The following is a 22727-nucleotide window of genomic DNA, read 5'->3' on the forward strand; positions in this document are numbered from 1 at the left end:
TATCAGTATTGGTTCATTAGTTATGACAAACATATGACTAACGTAAGATGTTAACAATAAGAAAAAATGGGTGAGGCATATACAAGAAGTCTTTGCACTAGCCTTGCAACTTTTCTGCAAACTTAAAACTATTCTAAAGTAAAAATTTTATTTAAAGAAAAAAAAATTCTATAGGAAGAGCAGAGGAACTTTAAGCATAGATGCTCAATTTTTATCCATTGTATCACCTCATGAAGAAATATTTTGGGAGCAATATTAGATGATTCGCTGTCTTTTTTCAGCTTTCAGTGCTCTGGAAAATAACTGGTTATAAGTTAAGCTATATGAGTTCAGCATAAACCCCAAACTGAGAAACTGACTGAGTCTTTACCATAATAGCACTGCAAGAATTGGTGGGTTTTGGGGTTTTGTTTTTTTTGGATGATCTGTCTGATCTAGTTTGATGATTTTGAATAGGGCAAAAGAGAAATACATATTGTTCCCCACTCAACCCTATGTTGGCTACAATTCCTCTTTCTTGGAAAAAAAACATATTTTGACATCATAATAGTGCTTTTGAATTATATTATTTCCTGCTGCATCTTTGTCCCACAGCAATGACAACTCTGGGAGTCAAGGATTGTGTCTGGATTGCTCAGCAGTGTACCTCCAAGCTCAATGAATTTTTTTGAATGAATAAATGATGAAAAAAGAATAAAATTTTCTATATACAAATGACATGATTTGTGCCCAAAACTGGGGGGATTTAACAGAACATTATATCTAAGTACCATCAAAAAGGTTTAAGATGGGGACTTCCCTGGTGGCGCAGTGGTTAAGAACCCACCTGCCTATGCAGGGGACGTGGGTTCGAGCCCGGTCTGCGAAGATCCCACATGCCACGGAGCAACTGATCCCGTGCGCCACAACTACTGAGCCTGCACTCTAGAGCCCTCGTGCCACCACTACTGAAGCCCGCGTGCCTAGAGCCTGAGCTCCGCAACAAGAGAAGCCACCACAATGAGAAGCCCTCGCACTGCAACAAAGAGTAGCCCCTGCTCGCTGCAACTAGAGAAAGCACGCATGCGGCAACGAAGACCCAACACAGCCAAAAATAAATAAATAAATAAATTTATAAATAAATAAAATAAGAAATAAAATTAACTGCTTTTCTGCTTGTTATTCCTTTTTTTAAATGAGGACTATAAAAATGAGAACATAAAACAAAATTTTAGGCCTTAATGCATAGAAAAATAATATATAGCTTGGTGATGGGATACATATATCAGAAGCCACACAGTACACTACATCAAGATTAAATATTACTTTTTAGGATAATACTGGCATTAGTTTTGGCACAGTTTTGAAGTCTAAATTATGTAGAAGATACCTGATAAAACTGGTTACAATTTTACTGCACTGATTGTTGTATTAAAAAATATGTTGTATTTGCATTTTAAGTGGTTTTTTCTTTAAAAAAAAAAGCTTTACAAAGATGCCTTCTAAGTAAAAAATTATTGACAAAATACCCCAAAATATGGAAATGATAATTCAATAGCCATAAAACAATTACATATCAACAAAAATACAATCTTCATCAATATTAAAGAATTAGAAAAAATTTTGATAAATGCTACAGGAAATATTCGAGCTCATAAATACTGACACAGGGTTAAATTTTCAGGTTGGTGTCATCTTGCTTGAGGTATTTTCTGTGTTCTCTTAAATGTAAAATTCATGTTTTGTAAAAGCCAGTCCTGTAAGTTTAGAGAAGAAAAATTGTTAACATTTGTTCTAATATGAACTCTTAAGATTCCCTCCCTTTAAACAACCCTATTGAAACAATTAATTTCAAAAGCCTAAATACATGTGGATGTTTAAAATTTTTTTCAACAAATGTAATATGAATAATTACATGGCTAAATGGCTTTCTTATGAACTACTCATGGGGAAAAAATAAGATGATAATCTAATGATCTACAAAAATATATCATTCCAAGATCATTTAGAATCTAGTATTCGCACATCAGAGCTCCTCTGGTTTCTAAATAATATAAAAATCAGTAAAAATGAAAATCAAAGCTGATCATATTAGGAAAAAATATGGAAAATTTGTTAGCTTATTAGATAAACTTTAAAAATCAGAAAGATTAAATATTGAATTTTTAAGAAAACTAAACTGCTAGTCTCTTAAGTACACATTTAAATTACCTCCTGTTATCTTCTGTGGAAAATTATACTTGGGAGGCATCACCTGTCTTCTGCCCATTCCATGGGATCTTGAAAGCAAGCAGTCTACATACATGTCCCAGAAATCCTGAGCTATGCTTAAGAAGACATTATAATGTCTAGGCTGCTGGGATTTTTGCAGGAACAACATGAAATTCCAGAAAGAATCCACAGTGTGCTCTATCTTGATTTCCTTGAGATCTATCAGTGTCAAAGAGCAAGCATTCCAGCACTGGAGATCAATGTCTTCCATGATCCCTGGGCTGTTGCTGGCAAGCACCCCCTTTTGAAATTCAAAATCCGCGTTAATCAGATTTATCAGCATCATGCAGCCCAGAGGTAGGTAGAACCATCTTCCTGTGGCAAAATTCATATTCTATACAGAAAAAAAAATGAAGATATATTTTTAACTTATTTTAAGTTAAATATTATAAATTGAATAATAATATTTATTCAATTACTTGATGATCTGTTTAAACCTAAAAAGTTATAACTACTTATGTATTTGGTTTTTATCAAACCTAAAAAATTATAAATACATATTTGGTTTTGATCAAGTCAAATTTGCCTACTATGTATTTATTGGTTTTCCTCTAAGTTGCTGACTCTCAGACTTTCCTTCGAAAGGATATAACAAACAGCTTTACCAACATTCTGATAAACAGTCTTCAGAAGCCACTGAAATCCAACACGTTTATGAAGTTGTGATACATTCATTTCATCAAAGACCTTTGGAGCGGAAAGAAACTCTAAAAAGCATGTGTTCCAACCTTCTACTTTCACAGATTAGAAAAATTCTCAGTGATACGATTCAGCAAGTTCTCAGGTCTCCTGTCTCTCTATCCAAGACTCCTACCACAATACATTTCAACCAAGAAGATCAAAATGCAGCCCTTTCTACAGGTAACCATAAAAAATGGTGTGTGCGGTTTTCTTTAAATTGACGCTTTCCAATCTATCAAGTGTTGGATGCTCAAGCACCATTTTAGGTTTCAAAGTTACTGATGAAATTTATTCATTGAAAAAATATTTGTTATACACTGATATCTGGTGGATCCCTGACTTTTCTCAGGTTGTTCAGGAGCTGGTTAGAGAAGATTAACATACATACACAAAGGAGCACGAAGACAAGAAAAGTGATATAAGCCAATATGACATGGTGCAGCACCAATAACATTCAGCAAAATCTAGGTATTTTCTCACGATTCTTTGCACAAGTTTCCCTGAAAACTGATTGCTCAGTAAATCGGCCTGAAGCCTATAGGTGAAGTCAAGGTCTAAATTCGCTTTGAATGGCCCTACCATTCCAGGCTGGCATTGGAAATGTCCCTGACACAACCTTGACAGCCAGGTCGGAGGAGTGGAGCGGCGAGGACAGACCCAGAAGACAGTACTCACCTTCTTCCCCGTAAACCACCGTCCTCCACTCCTCCCTAACCACCACCCCCCCCCAAAAAAAAAAGAAGTTAGGTTAAAGAGACAAACTCAACGAAACAAATTTAAACTTAGGTTAGTCGGGTCGTTTCACATTGTGGAAAATTGTGCAGGTTTCCCAAACAGAGCTGACAGTGGTCAGTTTATAATACAAAGGACTGAGTGGGACCAGAGAATTTTATTCCTCAAGAATTTCAGGTTACCCTCCGCATCAGTGCTCTCCTGCCGGGTCGGGTCACCTGGACGCAGACAGGGAGCCCGCGGGGAATGGTACCTCTCTTAGGCAGCGGAGGCGAGCGTCCGGGTGCGATGTCGTGCGTGCGCTGCGCTCCCTCGAGGGATGAGGGCGGCTCTTGACTGGAAGGGACAAGAGGTCTCTGAGCGGACTCCCAACCCCTGCCCAGCCGAACCCACCCCTACAGGCTGGTGACAGGTGGAAGCGGTGCTCTGCGACCTGCCGCCAGCGCACCCCGGGCGCCCTGAACTCGACCTAGGGAACCGTCTCGGCCGCACCGCGCTCCGGAGCCAAGCGGCTCAGGCTCCCCGGGAGCGGCGCTGCGGAATCTGCTGCCGCCGCTGAGGAATCTGCTGCAGCCGCTGGGGGCTCGAAGTCAGCCCTGCAGCCCGAACCACGCTCCCCTTCTAGAGACTGAGTGAGGGGGCAGAGTGTGTGGCCGCTCTCAAGGCCCCGCCCTCACCTTGCCCACCTCCCCAGTCCCGAGACCCAGGAACAAGGACAGTGTGAAAAAGAGTAAAGTCACAAGAGTATCTCACTAATGATGATAGATGAAAAATCCTAAACAAAATATTATCAAACCAAATTCAGCAGGATTTAGGAAAATACACATCAGTATCAAGCTGGGATTATCCCAGGGATGCAAAGATCAACATATGAAAATCAATTAGTGGATTCACCACAAAAACAAACTGAAGAGAGAAACCACTTGATTAAACGCAACACCCATTCAAGATAAAAAACAATAAAAAACCTCTTAGTAAACTAAGAATAGAAGTGAATTTCCTTAACCTCTCAAATGTTATCCACCAAAACCCTACAGCAAGCATCTTTCTATGGTAAATCATTAAAAGTATTCTCTTTTAGAGTCAGGTACCAAAATGTTCATTGCAGCTCTATTTATAATAGCCAGGACATGGAAGCAACCTAAGTGTCCATCAACAGATGAATGGATAAAGAAGATGTGGCACATATATACAATGGAATATTACTCAGCCATAAAAAGAAACGAAACTGAGTTACTTGTAGTGAGGTGGATGGACCTAGAGTCTGTCATACAGAGTGAAGTAAGTCAGAAAGAGAAAAACAAATACCGTATGTTAACACATATATATGGAATCTAAAAAAAAAAAAAAAAAAAAAGGTGCTGAAGAACCTAGGGGCAAGATGGGAATAAAGACACAGACCTACCAAAGAATGGACTTGAGGATATGGGGAGGGGGAAGGGTAAGCTGTGACAAAGTGAGAGAGTGGCATGGACATATATACACTACCAAACGTAAAATAGAGAGCTAGTGGGAAGCAGCCACATAGCACAGGGAGATCAGCTCTGTGCTTTGTGACCACCTGGAGTGGTGGGATAGGGATGGTGGGAGGGAGGGAGATGCAAGAGGGAAGAGATATGGGGACATATGTATATGTATAACTGATTCACTTTGTTGTAAAGCAGAAACTAACACACCATTGTAAAAGCAATTATACTCCAAAAAAGATGTTAAAAATAAATAAATAAATAAAAGTATTATCTTTTAAATTAATAACAAGACAAGGATTATCTTTGTTAACATTCAAAACAACACTCTCAAAGAAAGGTTAAAAAAAAAAAGGAGGGAAGATAAGGATTAGAAAGGAAGAAACAGAACTTTTCAGTCTAGTGGGGAGGCAGCAAAGCTATTGGTTTAGCATGGAGCTTAGAGATCAACTGCCTGGATTTAAATCCCACCTTCTAGGTTCAAATGAAAATTTGTGACTTTGGGCAGTTACTTAATCTCTTTGTGACTTAGTTTCCTTACCGGTAAAATGGGGATTAAAAAATAAACCTGGGGCTTCCCTCGTGGCACAGTGGTTGAGAGTCCTCCTGCCGATGCAGGGGACACAGGTTCGTGCCCTAGTCTGGGAAGATCCCACATGCCGCGGAGCGGCTAGGTCCGTGAGCCATGACCACTGAGCCTGCGCGTCCGGAGCCTGTGCTCCGCAATGGGAGAGGCCACAACAGTGAGAGGCCCACATACTGCAAAATAAATAAATAAATAAATAAATAATAAATAAACCTGTTTCATAGGGATGTTGAGATAATTAAATAAATATTTGTGAAGTGTTTGGAATAGTGCCTACACATAGTAAGAATGCTATGTATGTGTTTGTTTTTTTAAATAATAAATTATATCCACAAACTATTTTACAAGAGTTTTGTAAGGTTTTGTAAGGTGTCTGAATATAAGCTCAATCTAAAATATCCACTGCATCTCTATACCTGAGAAACAAACAATATAAATTAGAAAAGAGATGTTATTTATAATAAGAAAAAAATATAAGATATCTAGAAATAAATGCAACGAGGACATTAAATCCTTTATGGAGAATTTTTTTCTTGAAAGGCATTAAAAAAATTTCAGCAAAAAGAATGCTAATATGTGGTCTAAAGATATCTATCTTCCCAAAATAATACACAAATTTTCAACCAAAATCATACCAGGGTTAATGAAAAGTTATTCTAAAAGGTATATGGTAGAGAAAAGATCCAAAATAGCTAAGCTTTTCCTAAAGAATAACAATAAGGAAAGGGGACTCACTGGTGATTAAACAGGAGGTCATTGGCTCAGGAAAAGAGAAATTAACCAACTGAGTAGATTAGAGAGCCTAAAAACAGACGTATACATTTATAGACTTATATGTGACAGAACCAGCATTGCAGATCTGTAAGGCAACAGTGTCTTTTTCACTAACTGAGGCTAAGAAGATTGGTTATCCATACAGAGAAAAAAAAAAAAAAAGTGGATTCCTGGGAATCCCCTGGAGGTCCAGTGGTTAGGACTCTGCTTTCACTGCCAAGGGCTCAGATTCGATCCCTGGTTGGGGAACGATGATCCTGCAAGTTCTGCAGTGTGGCCAAAAAAAAGTAGATTCCTACCTCATACAATCGCAAAAATCAATCCCAAGTAGATTAAGAATTTCAATGTGAAAAGCAAAGCATTACAACTTTAAGAAGAAATTCAGAATAACTTTCTGATCTTGAGGTTGGCAAGCATTACACAAAATACAAGTAGTGCTAAGCATAAAAGAAAAATTAATACATTTGACTACATTAAAATTAAATCTGTTAATCACAAGACACCATAAATAAAGATAAAAGATAAGTATAATCTGGGAGAAGACATTTACAGCACATATAACCACAAATGGATTAGAATTAGGATCCAAGATATAAGAATCTTCCAAGGAATCAACAAGAAAAAGACAAATACCACAACAGAAAACTAGGCAAAAGGCTTAGAGGGCCATTTCATAAATAAGGAAACATAAATAATGAATGATTGAATAAGTATATTCATAACCTCATTGCAAGCAAGGAAGTTCAAATAGTGAAAGACCATAATAAGATATGAACTCACACCCATCAGGTCGTCAAAAATTAAGAAGTCTAGCAAAATCAAGTGTTGGTGAGCATATGAAGGGTATTAGTCAGGGTTATCTAGAGAAACATGGGCTAAATAAACAGAGAGATGACAGAGAGAGAGAGAGAGACAGAGAGAGAGAGACTGATTTAGTATAAGGAATTAGCTCACATGATTATGGAGGCTGGGAAGTCCCATGATCAGCTGTCTGCAAGCTCGTGACCCAGGAAATCTGGTGGTGTAGTTCCAGTCTAAGTCCAAAGGCCTGAGAACCAGGAGAGCCAATGATGTAAATCATAGTCCAAGTTAAAGAGAAGACCAACGTCCCAGATCAACAGTCAGGCAGAGAGAGCAAGGGAGGGCCATCTTCGTTCAGTCTGCTAATTCAAATGCTAATCTCATCCAAAAGTACCATCACAGACATACCCAGAAATACTATTTAACCAAATATCTGGGTACTCCATGGCCCAGTCAAGGTGACATATATACTTAACCATCACATGAAACAACAGGGACTCTTCTTACACAGTGCTAGGCGGAGTGTAAATTAGTTCAATTAGTCTAGAGCACAAATTGGCACTATCTTGTGAGTCTGAACAAGCACACAATCTGCAATAAATCTTTTTACTCCCAGGAAAGATCTTGAAGAAACTCTTGTACATGGGCACCAAGAGACATACACTATAATGGAATGTTCATAGTAGCACTCTTCATAAAAGCCAGAAACATGGAAACAATCATAATGACCTAATGGTTAACAGGAGAATAGATAAATTAACCATGGTACATTCACAAAATGGGATGTAATTCGGCAGTGAAAATGAATAGACTGCAGCTATATGCATTATAGACGAAAAAAGCAAATTGCAGAAGATACCATTTTTATAAATTTCAAAGACAAGCAAAATGAAACCACATGTTCTCTATAAATACATATATATGATAATGTAATTTTAATGGTAAGGAAGTGATTAACACAAAATTCAGGAGAGTGGTTACGTTTGAGGGAATGAGATGTAGAAGAACGCACAGAGAGCTTCTATGGATGGTAAATTTACTAGTCTTTATGATTACAGTTGCCAACAAATATGTGTTAGGTATATTCTTTTCTACTGTCAAATAATGCATGTCAAAACTTCTAGGATAGTGACAAGACATATTTCAAATACATAAAGACAAAGCTTGGTGACTGGTCATATTGATACAAGATGGAAAGAAAAGAGAACTAACATTTTTGGCATGTATCCTTATGGGGGTGACAGTGACAATATGAAAAATGGAAAGGAAGACTAGTGGGGAGGATAAATTTGATTCAGGATGTGTTGCATTAGATTTGATTCTGGATCTTCTGAAGTATCTAAAATTTAGCTAGAAATTTAAGTTGAAAGGTCTCTGTTTTAATAGAAAATTACTTTTGCTATGAGAGTATACATTGATAAAAGAAAGTTGAGATGAAGATGGAAGACTATGTCCAAATTTAGGGGTCCATGAACTGCAGATAGAATCAGTGAAGGAAGAAGAGATAGAACAATCAGTCTATACAAGCTCCAGGGTGGTATGATATCACAGAACTAAAGGGAGGATGCTATGGTCTGAATGTTTGTGTCCTCCAAAAAATTTATATGTTGAAATTCTAATCCCCAAAGGTGATGGTATTAGGAGGTAGAGCAAGTGGGAAGTGTTTAAGTCATGCAGGTGGAACCCTCCTGAATGCGATCAGTGCTTTATAAAAGAGGTTCCAGAGGGATCCCCAGACCCTTTTACCAGGTGAGGACACAGCAAGAAGTAGGTAGTCTGCAATCCAGAAAAGGGCCTTCACTAAAACCCAGCCATGCAGGCACCCTGATCTTGGACTTCTAGACTTTAGAACAATGAAAAATAAATTTCTCTTGTTTATAAGCTACACAGTCTCTGGTATTTTGTTATGTTATCCTGAATAGACTAAGACAGAAGATACAGCTGAAGAATCAGAAGACTGCTATAGGTCAAACACTTGGAGAATTGGTCTTGAAATAATATTTTTCATTTGGCAAAAAGAAGGTGTAGTGGTGAAACTCAAAAGTACACAGTACCTTTAAAAATAGCCATGATAAATTCATGTGGAAGCTTAGATTTAACAGGTGGTTAAGGTCAAGTTAACTAATCCATCTAATTATCATTATATCTAAAACAATCCCTAAGTAATAAGCAACTATGTTTTCCACGCTATGTACCATTTTTATTAAAATCATCTTCGAAGATGGTGGAGTAGAAGGACATGCTCTCACTCCCTCTTGCGAGAACACCAGAATCACAACTAACTGTTGAACAATCATTGACAGGAAGACACTGGAATTCACCAGAAAAGACACCCCACATCCAAAGACAAAGGAGAAGCCACAATGAGACAGTACGAGGGGTGCAATCACAATAAAATCAAATCCCATAACTGCTGTGTGGGTGACTCACAAACTGGAGAACACTTATACCACAGAAATCCACCCACTGGAGTGAAGGTTCTGAGCCCCACGTCAAGCTTTGAAACCTGGGGGTCCGGAAATGGGAGGAGGAATTCCGAGAGAAACAGACTTTGAAGGTTACTGGGATTTGATTGCAGGACTTCGACAGGACTGGGGGAAACAGAGACTCCACTCTTTGGAGGGCACACACAAAGTAGTGTGTGCATCGGGACCCAGGGGAAGGAGCAGTGACCCCAGGGGACACTGAACCAGACTGACCTGCTAGTGTTGGAGGGTCTCCTACAAAGGTGGGGGGTGGCTCTGTCTCACCGTGAGGACAAGGACACTGGCAGCAGAAGTTCTGGGAAGTACTCCTTGGCGTGAGCCCTCCCAGAGTCCGCCATTAGCCCCACAAAAGAGCCTGGGTAGGCTCCAGTGTTGGATCACGTTAGGACAAACAACCAACAGGGAGGCAACCCAGCCCACCCATCAGCAGTCAAGCGGATTAAAGTTTTACTGAGCTCTGCCCACCAGAGCAAAAGCCAGCTCTACCCACCACAAGTCCCTCCCATCAGGAAACTTGCACAAGCCTCTTAGATAGACTCATCCACCAGAGGGCAGACAGCAGAAGCAAGAACTACAATCCTGCAGCCTGTGGAACAAAAACCACATTCACAGATAGATAGACAAGATGAAAAGGCAGAGGGCTATGTACCAGATGAAGGTACAAGATAAAACCCCAGAAAAACAACTAAATGAAGTGGAGAAAAAGGATCCAGAAAAAGGATTCAGAATAATGATAGTGAAGATGATCCAGGACCTCGGGAAAAGAATGCAGACAAAGATCGAGAAGATGCAAGAAATGTACAACAAAGACCTAGAAGAATTAAAGAACAAACAAACAGAGATGAACAATACAATAACTGAAATGAAAACTATACTAGAAGGAATCAATAGCAAAATAACTGAGGCAGAAGAACAGATAAGTGACCTGGAAGACAGAATGGTGGAATTCACTGCTGCAGAACAGAATAAAGAAAAAAGAATGAAAAGAAATGAAGACAGCCTAAGAGACCTCTGGGACAACATGAAACACAACAACATTCGCATTATAGGGGTCCCAGAAGAAGAAAGAGAGAAAGGACCTGAGAAAATATTTGAAGAGATTATAGTCAAAAACTTCCCTAACATGGGAAAGGAAACAGACACCCAAGTCCAGGGAGTACAGACAGTCCCATACAGGATAAACCCAAAGAGAAACATGCTGAGACACATAGTAATCAAATTGTCAAAAATTAAGGACAAAGTAAAAATATTGAAAGCAGCAAGGGAAAAATGACAAATAACATACAAGGGAACTCCCATAAGGTTAACAGCTGATTTCTCAGCAGAAACCGTACAAGCCACAAGGGAATGGCATGACATACTTAAAGTGATGAAAGGGAAAACCTACAACCAAGATTACTCTACTGAGCAAGGATCTCATTCAGATTGAATGGAGAAATCAAAAGCTTTACAGACAAGCAAAAGCCAAGAGAATTCAGCACCACCAAACCAGCTCTACAACAAATGCTAAAGGAACTTCTCTAAGTGTGAAACACAAGAGAAGAAAAGGACCTACAAAAACAAACACAAAATGATTAAGAAAATGGTAATAGGAACATACATATCGATAATAACCTTAAACGTGAATGGATTAAATGCTCCAACCAAAATACACAGGCTTGCTGAATGGATACAAAAACAAGACCCATATATATGCTGTCTAAAAGAGACCCACTTCAGACCTAGGGACACATACAGACTGAAAGTGAGAGGATGGAAAAAGATATTCCACGTAAATGGAAATCAAAAGAAAGTTGGAGTAGTGATACTCATATAAGATAAAATAGACTTTAAAATAAAGAATGTTACAAGAAACAAGGAAGAATACTACATAATGATCAAGGTATCAATCCAAGAAGAAGATAAAACAATTATAAATATATATTCACCCAACATAGGAGCACCTCAATACATAAGGCAACTGCTAACAGCTATAAAAGAGGAAATCGACAGCAACACAATAATAGTAGGGAATGTTAACACCTAACATACATCAATCGACAGATAATCCACACAGAAAATTCATAAGGAAACAGAAGCTTTAAATGACGCAATAGACCAGATAGATTTAATTGATATTTATAGGACATCCCGTCCTAAAATAGCAGATTACACTTTCTTCTCAAGTGTGCATGGAACATTCTAGAGGATAAACCACATCTTGGGTCACCAATCAAGCCTCAGTAAATTTAAGAAAATTGAAATCATATCAAGCATTTTTTCTGACCACAATGCTATGAGATTAGAAATCCAGGATTAGATTAGAAGTCCAGGACCAGATGGCTTCACAGGTGAAGTCTATCAAACATTTATAGAATAGCTAACACCCATCCTTCTCAAACTCTTACAAAAAATTGCAGAGGAAGGAACACTCCCAAACTCATTTTATGAGGCCACCATCACCCTGATACCAAAACCAGACAAAGATACTACAAAAAAAGAAAATTACAGACCGATATCACTGATGAATATAGACGCAAAACTCCTCAAAAAAATACTAGCAAACAGAATCAAACAACGCATTAAAAGGATCATACACCATGATCAAGTGGGACTTATCCCAGGGATGCAAGGATTCTTCAATATACGCAAATCAATGTGATACACCATATTAACAAACTGAAGAATAGAAACCATATGATCATCTCAATAGATGCAGAAAAAGCTTTAGACAAAATTAAACACCCATTTATGATAAAAACTCTCCAGAAAGTGGGCATAGAGGGAACCTACCTCAACACAATAAAGGCCATATACAACAAACCTATAGCAAACATCATTCTCAGTGGTGAAAAACTGAAAGCTTTTCCTCTAAGATCAGGAACAAGACAAGGATGTCCACTCTCACCACTATTATTCAACATAGTTTTGGAAGTCCTAACCACAGCAATCAGAGAAGAAAAAGAAAGAAAAGGAATCCAAATTGGAAAAGAAGAAGTAAAACTGTCACTGTTTGCAGATGACATGATACTATACATAGAGAATACTAAAGATGCCACCAGAAAACTACTAGAGCTAATCAATGTATTTGGTAAAGTTGCAGGACACAAAATTAATTCACAGAAATCTCTTGCATTCCTATATACTAATGACGAAAAATCTGAAAGAGAAATTAAGGAAACACTCCCATTTACCATTGCAACAAAAAGAATAAAATACCTAGAAATAAACCTACCTAGGGAGACAAAAGACCTGTATACAGAAAACTATAAGACACTGATGAAAGAAATTAAAGTGGATACAAACAGATGGAGAGATATACAATGTTCTTGGATTGGAAGAATCAATATTGTGAAAATGACTATACTCCCCAAAGCAATCTAGAGATTCAATGCAATCCCTATCAAATTACCAATGGCATTTTTTACAGAACCAGAACAAAAAATCTTAAAAGTTATATGGAGACATAAAAGACCCCGAATAGCCAAAGCAGTCTTGAGAGCAAACAACGGAGCTGGAGGAATCAGAGTCCCTGACTTCAGACTGTACTACAAAGCTACAGTAATCAAGACAATATGGTACTGGCACAAAAACAGACACATAGATCAATGGAAAAAGATAGAAAGCTCAGAGATAAACCCACGCACCTATGGTCAACTAATCTATGACAAAGGAGGCAAGGATATAAAATGCAGAAAAGACAGTCTCTTCAATAAGTGGTGCTGGGAAAACTGGACAGCTACATGTAAAAGAATGAAATTAGAACACTCCCTAACACCATACACAAAAATAAACTCAAAATGGATTCGAGACCTAAATGTAAGACCAGACACTATAAAACCCTTAGGGGAAAACATAGGAAGAACACTCTTTGACATAAATCACAGCAAGATATTTTTTGATCCACCTCCTAGAGTAATGGAAATAAAAACAAAAATAAACAAATGCGACCTAATGAAACTTCAAAGCTTTTGCACAGCAAAGGAAACCATAAACCAAGACGAAAAGACACTTCTCAGAATGGGAGAAAATATTTGTAAATGAACCAATGAAGAAAGGATTAGTCTCCAAAATATATAAACAGCTCATGCAGCTCAATATTAAAAACACAGATAATCCAATCCAAAAATGGGCAGAAGACCTCAATAGACATTTCTCCAAAGAAGACATACAGATGGCCAAGAGGCACATGAAAAGCTGCTCAACATCACTAATTATTAGAGAAATGCAAATCAAAACTACAATGAGGTATCACCTCACACCAGTTAGAATGGGCATCATCAGAAAATCTATAAACAACAAATGCTGGAGAGGGTGTGGTGAAAAGGTAACCCTCCTGCACTGTTGGTGGGAATGTAAATTGATACAGCCACTATGGAGAACAGTATGGAGGTTCCTTAAAAAATTAAAAATAGAATTACCATATGACCCAGCAATGCCACTACTGGGCACATACCCAGAGAAAATCATTATTCAAAAAGACACATGCACCCTAATGTTCATTGCAGCATTATTTCCAATAGTCAGGTTATGGAAGCAACCTAAATGCCCATCAACAGACAAATGGATAAAGAAATGTGGTACATATAGACAATGGAATATTACGCAGCCATAAAAAGGAACAAAATTGGGTCATTTGTAGAGATGTGGATGGATCTAGAGACTGTCATACAGAGTGAAGTAAGTCAGAAAGAGAAAAACAAGTATCGTATCTTAATGTATATATGTGGAACCTAGAAAAATGGTACAGATGAACTGGTTTGCAGGGCAGAAATTGAGACACAGATGTAGAGAACAAACGTCTGGACACCAAGGGGGCAAAGTGGCGGGGCTGTGGGTGGTGATGTGATGATTTGGGAGATTGGGATTGACATGTATACGCTGATGTGTATAAAATGGATGACCAATAAGTATTTTTAAAAATAAATAAATAAAATCATCTTCACCAGCAGCAACATATTCATCACCACCCTATCATGATACTTCTGTTCCCAGAATATTCCCATTGTCCCCAGATTTCATCTCTGAGTTATATCATATCTCTCCTTTTCTCTGTCGATTTAGGCACTGATCCCACTTCTAAGTCCCTTCCATTTAATTCAGCCTTTCTTCTGCAATTAGGTATTCGTTTTCACTACAATATTTGGCATCTATTACTACGTTGGTTGTCTTTTTTTTTCTTTCTATGAGAACATGTAATCTTCCCTACTAGTTTATAATAATACTATCTTTACTTCCTGTTCTTCTAGTGACTGGCATATGACACAATCGGCACTCAATAAATATCTTTAGCTGATTTCTACTTCATATCCATGATATTCCCTCCACTTAGGGAGTTTTGTCAGCTTTACACAAGGCAAACCCAAGTCTTTCAGAACTCTAGTGCTCCCTGTGAAGACTTCCTGGGTTAGTCAGGCCAGTGGCCTATTCATTTGCCCCCATTCTTCCTACCTTCCAGTCACTTAGCTGAAGTTCTGTCACACTTTTGTTTATCCCGTTTCTTTTCTTTTTTTTTTTATTTTTTAACATCTTTATTGGAGTATAATTGCTTTACAATGGTGTGTTAGTTTCTGCTGTATAACAAAGTGAATCAGATATACATATACATATATCCCCTTATCTCCTCCCTCTTGCATCTCCCTCCCACCCTCCCTAACCCACCCCTCTAGGTGGTCACAAAGCACAGAGCTGATTTCCCTGTGCTATGCGGCTGCTTCCCACTAGCTATCTATTTATCCCATTTCTTCTTTATACAGCTTGTTTCTCCAGGAAATACTGCCATAATCACACCCCCAGAGAATTCAGAAGAGCATGCCACAGACAGCAAGGACATGTTGACTAATGCTGAATACCCACAAAAAGAATAATTTTTCAATTCACTGACTTTCTGACTCATTATAATGAAAGACATTAATTTAAAAAATCTATGATTGCAATTGCCTCTAGTAATCCTTAATAACAATGTATTTATCAAAGTGTGATTCAATGACCTTGGGGAGAAAGAGGGCAGGAAATGAAGTTGAAACAAACAAGTACCCTGCAGAGAAAACAAGCACTAGTTGACTGCTGAGTAATTGAAGGGAAAGTAGACATTATATTTTTCAGGAACACGGGAGACAAAGAAGAACAAAATACTGACTCTGAGACAGGAGAAAAAGTGTTCAAGAGAGAAGTCGAAAAAATATCATATAATCCTTACCCCTGAGAAAAAAGACCATTAATAGAAATAGTTTGTTGTCATCATTTAAGAAGAACAAGAAATAAAAAGTTTAGCTTAGGTTTGTTTACCTTTAGTTTAGCTGAAACATAGCATATGTATAAACATTATGTATTCCAGGATCCTTACTTTACCTCTTTGCATTATTTTTTAGTGGTTGCTTTAAGGATCACAATATATATACTTTTAACAGCCTACTTAGGGTTAATATTGAATCAATTCATGTCAAATACAGAAATCTTGCAAGGTAGGAGTTCATTTACTCACCCTTGCCTGTTTTTGGTAAAGTTGTCAAATGTATAACATCTACATACATTAAAACTCTATGATACAATGTTATAATTTCCAGTGCTCTCATCCCCCCCACAGTCAAGATCTGAATTTTCATCTGTTTTTATTTCTCTTTAGTGTGTAGAACTTCCTTAGTATTTCTTTTTTTTTTTTTTTTTTTGCGGTACTTGGGCCTCTCTCTGTTGTGGCCTCTCCCATTGTGGAGCACAGGCTCCGGATGCACAGGCTCAGCAGCCATGGCTCACGGGCCCAGCCGCTCCGCGGCATGTGGGATCTTCCCAGACTGGGGCACGAACCCATGTCCCCTGCATCAGCAGGCGGACTCTCAACCACTGCACCACCAGGGAAGACCCTTAGTATTTCTTATAGTACATGCCCACTGTCAATATATCCTTTTAGCTTTCTTTTTCTGAAAACGCATTTCATTCTTGGAAGATCATTTTCACTGGATGTAGAATTCTGGTTTGATGTGGGCTTGTTCTCCCTTCCTCTCCAGCACTTTAAAGATGTTGTTCCACTGCGTTCTGGTCGTCAATAATTCAAATCATAGTTCCCTCGTATGCAATGTGTCATTTTTCTCTGACAGCTTTCAAAACACCTTTAGTTTTATCAAATTTGATGATAATGTGCCTAGGTGTGTGCAGTGCAATTCTGATGTTAACCAGCTAGAATTAGGTCAAATTTCAGAAGTTAGGAGCATAATTCTACCCTCACTTCAGAAGCCAGATGTAAATTCCAGAGTTCTCAGGTCACCATTCTTCTGATCAACTGGCTACAAATTCAGGGGTTCCAAGTACTCCCTGAAGTATTATAATTCACTAGAATGACTCACAGAACTCAGGAAAGTACTACATTTATAATTATAGTTTTATTATAAAGAATGTAAATCAGGAGCAGCTAAGTGAAAAGACCCATAGAGTGAGGTCTGGGGGTCCCACACACAAAGCTTTTGTGTCCTCAGAATGCCTCAACTTCCAGGCACATTAAGGTATAAATACCAGTCAGGCTCTCTCACCTCAGTGCCCAGAGATTTTACTGGAGTTTCATTACATAGACTTTGTTGATTGAATCATTGGCCATGTGCTTGAACTCAATCTCCAGCCAATTCTGCCCTCTTCAGAGGCTGGGCTCATATCACATGACTAAAAAGCCCCAACCCTGTAATTACCTGGTTGGTCTTTCTGGCGTGGCTAGCCCCCATTTTGAGTCATCTCATTAGCATAAACTCAGGTGTGGGTCTAGAGGCTCACCATGAGTAACAAAGACATTTCTATCACTCCAAGAAATTCCAGAGATTTAGAGGTTATTTCCCAGGAACTAGGGACAAAGACCAGCCAAATTCTTTATTATACAACAGTGTGGTTTTCTTTGTTTCTATCTCATTTCAGGTTTGTTAAGCTTCTTGAAAATGTACAGTTACATCTTCCACCAAATTTGGAAAATATTCAGCCATGTTTTCTTTCGATATTATTTCTGCCCATTATTCCTTTCTCTCATCTCCTTCTGGGACTCTAATTACACATTCTTAGAGCTTTCAATATGGTCCCTGAGGCTTGTTCATTTTTACTTCAATATTTTTTCTCTGTGTTCTTCAGGTTAGATAATTTCTATTAATTAATTAATTTTTTCTTTTTTTGGCCTCACTGTGCAGCATACGGGATCTTAGTTCCCTGACCAGGGATCGAACTCTTGCCCCCTGTGTTGGAAGCGTGGAGTCCTAACCACTGGACTGCCAGGGAAGTCCCAATAATTCCTATTAATATATCTTCAGCTTTGCTGACTCTTTCTTCGTTTGCATTCTGCTGTTAAATACATCTGGTACGTTTTTATTTCAGATAGTACATTTTTTAGTTCTGGAATTTCCATTTGTTTCTTTTTTATAGTTTCTCTTTCTCTGTTAAATATCCTATATTTCATTCATAATGCACATATTTTCTTTTACATCCTTGAATATGTTTTATAGTAGGGGTCCCCAACCCCCAGGTCACAGACCGCTACTGGTCCGTGGCCTGTTAGGAACAGGGTTGCACAGCAGGAGGTGAGCGGTGGGTGAGTGAGCAAAGCTTCATCTGTATTTATAGCCCCTCCCCATCACTCGCATTACCACTTGAGCTCCACCTCCTGTCAGATCAGCAGCTGCATTAGATTCTCATAGGAGTGCAATCCTACTGTGAACTGTGCATGTGAGAGATCTAGGTTGTGCAATCCTTATGAGAATCTAATGCCTGATGATCTCAAGTGGAACTGAGGTGGTGAGGCTAGCTAGTGCTGGGGAGCGGCTGCAAATACACATTATCATTAGCAGAGAGGTTTGACTGCAGAGAGACCATAATAAATCAATTGCTTGCAGACTCATATCAAAACCCTATCAGTGAGTGGCAAATGACAATTAAGCTACATCTGGAGGCAGTCTTTAAGTCAGAATCTGACACTTATTTTAGTCCATGCAGGGCCCGCCCATTATTTTATTTATCACTTCCATCTGTGCCTCTTTCCCCACACTGTGCACTTGTCTCACTCACAGTTTTGGTAACCCCATAAGTTAACCCTAGCCAAAATGAGTAAAAAACAAACACCTCTGGAGAGCTTCTTTGAAAAGGGGGAAAGACCCAGTGATGAGATAGAAGACTCTAAGACTGCCAACAAAAAGAAAGCTGCATTTAAAAGAAAATACCAAGAGTCCTACTTAAATTATGGGTTCATTGCAACAGGTGATTCACATTTTCCAAGCCTGCTTTGTATAATATGTGGCAACCAGCTATCCAACGAAGACATGAAACCTTAAAAACTGCTTTGCAACATGGAGACCAAGCACCCTGCATTAAAAGACAAGCCTTTGGAGTTTTTCAAAAGAAAAAAACGTGCACACAAAGAACAGAAGCAATTATTGAAGGCCACCACTTCATCAAATGTGTCTGCCCTGAGAGCATCATTCTTAGTGGCTAACTGCATTGCTAAAGCTAAGAAGCCCTTCACTACTGGTGAAGAGTTGATCCTGCCTGCTGCTAAGGACAACTTTTAGGAAAGGCTGCAGTTCAAAAGGTGGCACATGTTCCTCTTTCAGCTAGCACCATAACTAGACGAATTGAGGAAATAGCAGAGGATATTGAGGCACAATTGTTAGAGAGGATTAATGAGTCACCGTGGTATGCAGTCCAGGTTGACGAGTCTACCATTGTTGGCAATAAGGCAACAATGCTTGTATTTGTGTGATATATTTTTCAGGAGGATGTGCAGGAGGATATGTTTTGTGCTCTTTTGTTGCCAAGCAACACCACAGCTGCAGAACTATTCAAGTCTTTGAATGATTACATATCAGGAAAACTGAATTGGTCATTTTGTGTTGGTATATGCACGGACGGAGCGGCTGCCATGACTGGACGGTTTTCTGGTTTCACTACTTGGATCAAAGAGGTTGCTTCTGAACGTGAGTCTATGCACTGTGTCATCCATAGAGAAATGCTGGCCAGCTGAAAAATGTCACCTGAACTTAACAACGTTTTGTAGGAGGTGATTAAAATTATCAACCACATTAAACTACACGCCCTTAACTCACATCTGTTCACGCAGCTCTGTGAGGAGATGGACGCAGAGCACACACGTCTTCTCTTATACACAGAAGTGAGGTGGCTTTCTAAAGGTAGATCACTGGCCAGAGTATCTGAGTTATAAGAGCCACTCCAGAGATTTCTTTTAGAAAAACAGTCACCACTGGCAACACATTTCAGTGATACTGAATGGGTTGCAAAACTTGCTTATTTGTGTGACATATTCAACCTGCTGAACGAACTCAATCTGTCACTTCAAGGGAGAACAACAACTGTGTTCAAGTCTGCAGATAAAGTGGCTCCATTCAAAGCCAAACTGAAATTATGTGGGTGATGAGTGAACACTGGGATTTTTGACATGTTTCAAACATTAGCAGAGATTTTGAAAGGGACTCAACCAGGGCCTTCTTTCTCCCAGCTGGTGCATGATCACCTGTCTCAGCTTTCAAAAGAGTTTGAGCATTACTTCCCAACTGCAAAGACCCCCGAACTGGGAAGGAATGGATCCGCAACCCATTTGTAAATAAGCCAGGTGAATCGACTTTGTCCATGCTAGAAGAGGATCAACTGCTTGAGATTGCAAATGATGGTGGCCTTAAAAGTATGTTTGAGACAACTTCAAATCTCCATATGTTCTGGATTAAAGTCAAGACGGAATATCCTGAGACTGCCACAAAAGCACTGAAAAGCCTGCTTCCATTTCCAATATCCTATCTTTGTGAAGCAGGGTTTTCTGCAGCAACAGCCACCAAAACAAGATTACAGAGTAGACTGGATATAAGCAACACACTTCGGGTGTTACTGTCTCCCATCACCCCCAGATGGGACCATCTAGTTGCAGAAAAACAAGCTGAGGGCTCCCATTGATTCTGCATTATAGTGAGTTGTATAATTATTTCATTATATATTACAGTGTAATAATAACAGAAATAAAGTGCACAATAAATGTAAAGTGCTTGAATCATCCCGGAACCATCCACCCCCACCCCCCTGAGGAAAAACTGTCTTCCATGAAACCGGTCCCTGGTGCCAAAAAGGTTGGAGACTGCTGTTTTATAGTAACTGCTTTAAATCTTTGTCTGCTAGCTTCAACATCTGGGGCATCCCCGGGTTGATCTTTGTTGATCGTCTTTTGTCTCAAAAATGAGTCACATTCCCATATTTCTTAAGTATTTATATTTATATTTCTTAAGATTTATTAAGTAATTTTAGGTTGTATCCTTAACATTGTAAATGTTATTTTCCAGACATCTTGGAGTCTGTAATACTTTCCCAAAGAAAGTTAGTTTTTTTGTATGTTTGGTTGGTTTGGTTTAGCATGCAATTGACTTAATTGGACTATATCTTTTGGGCTTGGTTGCTTAAAGTTTGTCCTGAGCAGGCATGGTTCAGGCATCAGCAGAAGATTTATTAAAAAGATTTTAGGATTCCCTTCTCTGGATCCCTCCTACCTTGGATCTTCCACTTACTTTCCAGCAACTATACTTATCCCAAACTCATACCTCTCATTCTTCAAGCCAAAATACCCGGCGTTTTGCAGCAGAACTTTAGCCAACCTGCAGGGAGCAGACTGAGGCCAGTTCTTAGGCTAGAAACTGTGAAAACAGGGATCTGAGTATCTCCCTTCTTACAAACAGCCAACGGCCCTCCAGAATCTGCTTACTTTTGGTCATTCTAAGGATAAACTTACAGTTTATCATTGTTATATGTAGAAGCATCATCTGACAAGAGCAACTTATGTCAGAATTCCTCCATCACCCTCATTTTGTAGGTTAAGAAAACTGAGTCCTAAGGAGGTGTTTCCCGGTTCATAAGGAATTTATTGGAATTGGGGCTTGCCACCATGAGAGCTGAGTTGTTGTAGTAAGATAGATGTTATCGGGCAATTTCCTTAATTTTAATAAACATCACTAGTTTGAATTCATTGGCATTACACACAGTCAATGTTAATCAAAATTCTATATTTTAAAATATTGTAAAAGAAATGTTATAACTTTTTATTATTTTTAAAGGACTTGGCTAGCAAAGTGCTAAAAGTAAAAGTTCCTAAAAGATATGTTTTATTGAGGATCTAAAAACTGTTTGAAATTAGTATCTACACCTATGCAAACCAAAAAATCTAACATAAATGTTTATTTCAAAAGCTAAAATAAAAGGAGACCTTCAAGGTGGAGGAGGAGTAAGACACAGAGAACGCTTTCCTCCCCACAGATACATCAGAAATACATCTACGTGTGAAACAACTCCTACAGAACACCTACTGAAAGCTGGCAGAAGACCTCAGAACTCCCCAAAGGCAAGAAACTCCCCCACGTACCTGGGTAGGGCAAAAGAAAAAAGAATAAACAGAGACAAAAGAATAGGGACAGGACCTGCACCAGTGGGAGGGAGCCGTGAAGGAGGAAAGGTTTCCACACACTAGAAGCCCCTTCGCAGGTGGAGACTGCGGCTGGCGGAGGCGGGGAGCTTCGCAGCCGTGGAGGAGAGCGCAGCAACAGGGGTGCGGAGGGCAAAGCGGAGAGATTCCCGCATAGAGGATCGGTGCCGACCAGCACTCACCAGCCCGAGAGGCTTGTCTGCTCACCCGCCGGGACAGGTGGGGGCTGGGAGCTGAGGCTTGGGCTTCGGAGGTCAGATTCCAGGGAGAGGACTGGGGTTGGCTGCGTGAACACAGCTGGAAGGGGGCGAGTGCGCCACAGCTAGCAGAGAGGGAGTCCAGGAAAAGGTCTGGAGCTGCCGAAGAGGCAAGAGACCATTGTGCGGTGCGCGAGGAGAGGGGATACAGAGCACCGCCTAAACGAGGTCCAGAGATGGGTGCGAGCCGCGGCTATCAGTGTGGGCCCCAGAGACGAGCATGAAACGCTAAGGCTGCTGCTGTTGCCACCAAGAAGCCTGTGTGCAAGCACAGGTCACTAT

The 22727-nt window shown here is 39.3% G+C and overlaps 1 protein-coding gene across 1 annotated transcript in view; it reads right to left on the minus strand.

Annotated features, from left to right (window-relative positions):
• Nucleotides 1-2161: 2161 nt before the first annotated feature.
• FAM237B (family with sequence similarity 237 member B) overlaps nucleotides 2162-22727 on the minus strand; it is a 37931-nt gene continuing 17365 nt past the window's right edge. The window contains exon 2 of the mRNA XM_060156078.1: nucleotides 2162-2584. Within this exon, the coding sequence (XP_060012061.1) occupies nucleotides 2162-2581 (420 nt within the window). The 5' untranslated portion in view covers nucleotides 2582-2584. The remainder of the gene's footprint in view (nucleotides 2585-22727) is intronic.

The sequence above is a fragment of the Lagenorhynchus albirostris genome, chromosome 8, assembly GCF_949774975.1.
Source record: "Lagenorhynchus albirostris chromosome 8, mLagAlb1.1, whole genome shotgun sequence".
NCBI classification, from domain to species: Eukaryota; Metazoa; Chordata; class Mammalia; order Artiodactyla; family Delphinidae; genus Lagenorhynchus; species Lagenorhynchus albirostris.